This window comes from Labrus bergylta, chromosome 14, assembly GCF_963930695.1.
Source record: "Labrus bergylta chromosome 14, fLabBer1.1, whole genome shotgun sequence".
In the NCBI taxonomy this organism is placed as follows: domain Eukaryota; kingdom Metazoa; phylum Chordata; class Actinopteri; order Labriformes; family Labridae; genus Labrus; species Labrus bergylta.
The window spans coordinates 23,091,397-23,097,434 of NC_089208.1; the positions used below are offsets into that span (position 1 = coordinate 23,091,397).

Here is a 6,038-nt window from a genome sequence, read left to right on the forward strand (position 1 = left end):
CAGACCCCCACTTTGGGAACCACTGCCCAATGTGATGGTATTTTGGCTTTTACTTTTATATTACAGAAGATGTTTTTAAACCTCGACCAGAATCTTTAAATATTCAGTTTTTGTTTTAACAGTGGAGGGAGTCGGTGTGCAAAAATATTTAGCTTGGGTCTTTTCTGGAATCTTCTTTGAAAACACTTCTTTCAAAAGCTAGGGGACGCTGTTTGATCCGTTTTTATAAATCACTTTTTAAATTATTATTATTTATTATTAAACTGTTATTTGAATGAAATAACTTTAGTCGTATTTAAGATCAACTTAAGATAGCGGAAATATTTCAATTGATTTATTAATTTTAAATATATTATTTAGAAACGTATTGGTATTTAAATACAAACGTGAAAATCACCGCAATACAACAACAAAAAACATACAATTCAAACTAAAATTTAAAGAAAACTGACAAACAGAATTAAATACAGTTAAATATATAAATAAACAGGAATGAAGCGAAATCTAAATAAAATGAAAACAATGCATAAAAATAAGCTAAAGTCTTGTACTAGATGTCTTCATATATTTTCAGGCACCGAGGAGATATTTTTGCGTTTGTAAACTGTATTTTTTCATTGTAAAAATACTACTTCCGGTTCAGAGGTCATAGTTACTATAGGTCAATGTGCCCTTCCACACGTGTTTTCTGTAATCTTGCAGAAGGGGCTGTAACACGGATCTAGCCGGCTGTTATCACCTGTCTTAACTAAACGTACTGCCTATCTAAAGCCGTATTTATTTAATTAGAGGCGTTATTAGTGTTATATAATCATGCTAAAGTCAGTAGTCCGTGCGGTCGGAGCAGCAGTGCGTGTCTCCTCAGCCACCACATCCACAGCCCGAGCTCTGCCACTCAGCTGCCCGACACTCTGCGCTCCGAGCTCGGCGACGACTCGGCCCTTCACCCGGTCTCTGTGGATGCTGAATAACAACGGAGCGTCTTCGGGATACAGACCAAAGCTGTTCAGTTCAAAAGCGCTGCATCCCTCACTATCGTGTGGGTGTGGAGGACTGCACACAGAAGGTAACATTAAAAGACAAATGTGAAATTATTCACGTTTACTTACTTTAGCCAGCCAGCCATTCCAGCTAGCTAGATTAGCATGAGGCTAAGTTGCATGCTAAGAGGAAAATGCTCATTAGCCGCTCAGAGAGGACCTCAAGTGTGGTTAAAATGTGTCAAACGCTGACGTTCATTATTTACAAAGTCTTTTTGAACCATTCTGTTTCTAGTCAGTTGTGTCTTTCACATGTCAGACATCCGGTTTAGATGTTTGCTGGAAGCAGCTAGCTTTCACCTTGAAACATATGTACTGACAGTTTCACTAGAATGAATAAAAACACAAAGTTAGGGGAGGGAAACTACAAGTTGTACGAAGTTAAACACACGTGTTCTGTGTTCATCAGTGAAATAGGTGAATAGTTGTCATAGTCTGTCATTTGAAGACTGATGTCAAGAGATGAGAGAGGCATGTTTGATGTGCAATGATACAGACAGCACATTAGTCACCGTTATTAGTGACTGCTCAGATAGTTTGATGTTCTCCCTTTTGTAGTTCTTGATTAAATGCTTCACCCTAATAACACAAGTGCACCCTGAGTTTGAACACACACACACACACACACACACACACACACTCACTAAAAACCCTCATATATACTGGGAGAAATTACATAATTGTGAGATTATAGCTGCAACATTTTTCAGTTTGTCAGAATCTCAGGACAACCAGTGGAACCTGAACACACACACACACACACTATAAAACATTCACTAGTCTCTTATTATCAAAATTAGACAAAGTTAATGACACTATCTTCAATGTATCTAATTTATCTGATTACTACTTGTGTTATTATGTCATTATTAAATATTATTATAATAACTACTGAATTATTAATCATTATTATTAATTACATACCTGACAGACTCCATCAGATGTTAGTTTGTGAATGTGTGTATGGTCTGGGTGGACTGTGGCAGCTCTTTGCCCTCTGGGATAGAGTACTACTATTTATTATTTGAATCTTTGTTATTGAATGTTTCTGCATTCAGGGCAGTAAAGCTTACTGCACTGAAGTGAATTAAAAGTTGAATAAATAGCAGCAGCCTGTACGTCATGTCACTAACAGTTCAGATTTATGTTTTTATTCGTAAACTAAATCAAGGTCATTACTAAATAACAATGAAAAGCTTAAGTCAGATGTTTCGTAGGGTAGTTAGGGGAGATGTGGGAATTCAGCTCTGTTGTACGCTCTCTTCACATTTAGACTTTATAGTGCTTAACTTTTTCTAACTTTTCTACAGGGGACAAAGCATTTGGTGATTTCCTGTCAGATGAAATCAAAGAGGAGAAAAAGATCCAGAAAAACAAAAGCCTTCCGAAGATGTCCGGAGGATGGGAGCTTGAGATGAACGGCACAGAGGCCAAACTCACGAGGATCGTCGCAGGAGAAAAGTACGAGTTTTGCTCTCTTTCATGTGATCCTTCTGGATGTTTCTGGGGTTAGCTAACACGCTCTTGCTCTGCATTCTCTCGTACAGAGTCGCTGTCACGTTCAACATCAATAACAGCATCCCGCCTAACTTTGAGGAAGAGGCAGACCAGGGACAGCAGAAGGCGGCGGAAGAGGAGGTGAGTTACAAGACATCTATTAACCTGCCTAATAAAAATGCATCCTCTAAAACCATATAGGGCTCCTACAACATCTGACCGTATCCAGGAGAAAAAACAGCTGAGAGCGCCTGTGGAGTGAGGCTGTGTACACATACAGGCGGTCAAATAAAAAATGTGGGAACAATTGATTTGAGAAGTGCCATTTATGAGCACTGGGACTCCACATCTTGAGCTGAAAATTTGAACATTTTTAACTTTTATTGTGTCCCCCAAAAACCGCTAGAAAAAACATTTAGCATCGCAGCAGACAAGAGCGCCCTGCAAGCACGCTGTACCGTAGTACCTCTAAAGCAGATAGAGACAGTTAAAAAAAAAAACATTGATAGATGGAGTCTCCATTTATGGGACTCCAGCGCCCCCTGTAGGAACAGAAGGGTGACATCACTCAGGCTGCTTCCATTAATATTTACAGTCTGTGGTAACAACCCAGAAGAAGAGACGCTTGTGTGACGCTGTGCAGTGAAAGACTTTATGCATCAAGATTCTCTTGACATCCTGGCTTAGTTTGAAACGTGATTCATCCAAACACCATTCCAAAAGAAGAAAGCTTTTTGCTCGTCTAGTTTTGGACAGACGGGACGATACTAGAAATCAGACTTTTTCAAATCTGCATTTTGATGTGTTTATTTCAGCATATTTTTAACCCTTTAGTTGGTTTAAAGTGTTGTAATCATTTCAGTTTAATCAAAGTTTGACCTTCTGGATTCTATAAAACTGCCACAGTCCAAAGCTGGGTGGTGGACAGCGGCTCTGCAGCTGAAATGTAATTTCATCAGCTGGTGTCGCTTGAAAAAAATCCTGTTGCAGAGCTGATCTTGATCCGAGCTAATGGATCGTCACACTGGGCTCTGATCGACCTCCAGTACCTGGAAGTGGCAGTACAGTGAATCCAGAAAAAGTTCTGTGAGAAGCCAGAGAGTTATCTGATCTGTGTGTGCCTCCTGATGATGTTTAGAGGCCAGGAGGCCAGACACAACACATTGAGGTTTTTACTGACCTATTGGAAGAGGGAATATTCTAACTAACTGCAGAAAACACAAAATAATTCCCTCTTGCAGAAGTAGTGCAGTAGTGGATAGAGACGTACATTAAACATGAGAAGACAAAAACAGAACATTATTGATCTAAGCCTGTTTACATTAAAATAAGGAACATGACACAAATCTTTTTCTGTCTCCTACAGCAAGAAATTGTGTCAACACCTAACTTTGTTGTTGAAGTAACGAAACAGGCTGCGAAACACTCCCTGGTGTTCGACTGCCATTTCCCCGAAGACGAGGTAAGCATCGTTTAATTTCTGCTTCAGATCAAGTGTTCCTGCCGTCAGCTTCAATAGCTGTGTGAGTGTTTCAGGCACATACCAACACATGTTTGATGTTTTGTAGATGAGCCACGGGGAAGGAGAGGAGGAGAGCGACATCTTCGCCATCCGCGAGGTCAGTTTCCAGCCGGAGGGCGACTCGGACTGGAAGGAGACGTGCTACACACTCAACACAGACTCTCTGGACTGGGTAAGATCTGAAACTGAATAAAACATCCAGACTCACAACGAAGCTGCTGATACCTCTTCTTTTTTTAAACCTGAGACATTATATCTGATGATCTGTTTTTTTCTGTTGGGTTGTTTCCAGGCTCTGTATGACCACCTCATGGACTTCCTGGCTGACCGCGGGGTCGACAACACCTTCGCTGACGAACTGATGGAGCTGAGCACAGCTGTGGAACATCAGGAGTACATCAAGTTCCTGGAAGACCTCCAAGGATTTGTCAAGTGTAACTAATGTTCGATTAAAAGCTACATTTCATTGTTCTTTAATGTTCTTCCTGGCAAAGTGGGAGGAGTGATAGTATGATAATGTTGCAGCGCTGATGATTGATTGGTTGATATTTTTTGACACTCTAAAGACTCGTACCATCGCTTCCTATAGTGTCACCGAGCGTTGGCCAACACTCGGCTGCGAATGTGTTCGCTTTGTTAAAATGTGAGTTTATTTTTCTGTAACTTAAATTAAATATATGAAGGTCATAAATAATGCAGAAACCATCGGTATATGAAAGTGTCCCTCAGGGTTAGTCTTCATGGCATTGATCTAACATGGTCCAGTCAGTATGTGAACACTGAAGCATAGAAAGGGGGGGGGGGGGGGTCCAGCTCCAGCTCCACGGTCTAGCTCCACGGTGCTGCTTCATGGTCCTGCTTTGAGGAGTACATGTGGACTCTGTTAGACGATAATATCTGAAGACTAACGTTGGGTGGCCTACAGCAGTGTGTGTGTCAGAGAGTGGAAGATCAGTACGTCCAATAAAACAGTTTGATATTAACATGTGATGTTGTGCTTTTATTTAAAGGGGACACATTATGAAAAATCCACTTCTTCAGTGTTTCTGAACATATATTTGGGTAACCTGAGTGTCTACAGACCCACAAAATGTGAAATAAACCCATCCAGTCCTTTGTTTGTGGTCTGCATAAGTCTTACAACACAGAGAAAAATGCTCTGTTTCAAATTAGCTCTGCTTGTGATGTCACAGTGGGATTCTGGTAAAAAAAAATCCCCTCCCCTGGTATCTCCACCCATGGACTCCACCCCCAGCCTAGAACAAAACTTTTTCACAGGTCCACCATTTTTATTCTCACTACAGAGGATTGATGTCTACGGGGAAAACTCAGGGTGGCTCATTGCATTTAAAGAGACACACACACCAAAACGGAGCGTTCTGAGAGAGCTGGTTTATACAGGGTCACAAACCTCCTCTGGTACTTGATTCATGTTATATTTTGACCAAAGCACAGCACAGATGTTTCATTTAGACCACAGGGGACTGTTTGAAAAGGTGGAGAAGGGGGATAATATGTCCTCTTCAAACTGCTTCATAGACTTCTAGACACTTTTTTTCCCCCCAAGGCACACAATCACTACCCACTGAACACAGCTCCACGAGCCACCAGTTGAGAACCACTGAGTTAAATCCTCCTTTTCATACAGCATTGGAGGAAAGTTTGGCTGGTAAATGACTTCCTGCTTAAAGTCAAAGAGAATTGATTATTGGATATTGTGTCCCTGTAGTATATAGCCTATTAGTAAAGATGGTTTAAGACTTTATAATTATTACTGCTGTTATTACTGCTGCTACTACCACAACTACCTCTAATAATAACAGTAAATAAATAAATGAATGCATAGGCCTACAGAAAGACAGACATGTACGTGGAGGACACATGGTTGTAGATGTTCTACAACATGATGTATCTGTGAGCTTGTTGACAAATGTTTGCTGTTTGAAATTGTCATTTTGTGTCTTTTAATGTTTAATAAT

The 6,038-nt window shown here is 40.4% G+C and overlaps 1 protein-coding gene across 1 annotated transcript; it reads left to right on the forward strand.

Moving 5' to 3' along the window:
* The first annotated feature begins 650 nt into the window (after positions 1 to 650).
* c1qbp (complement component 1, q subcomponent binding protein) lies at positions 651 to 5,042 on the forward strand. The gene is made up of 6 exons (XM_020650442.3): positions 651 to 1,066; positions 2,351 to 2,501; positions 2,588 to 2,678; positions 3,904 to 3,999; positions 4,106 to 4,231; positions 4,352 to 5,042. The coding sequence occupies exons 1-6, from the start codon at positions 814 to 816 to the stop codon at positions 4,499 to 4,501; spliced, it is 867 nt and encodes a 288-aa protein (XP_020506098.1). The 5' UTR covers positions 651 to 813; the 3' UTR covers positions 4,502 to 5,042.
* The last annotated feature ends 996 nt before the right edge of the window (positions 5,043 to 6,038 follow it).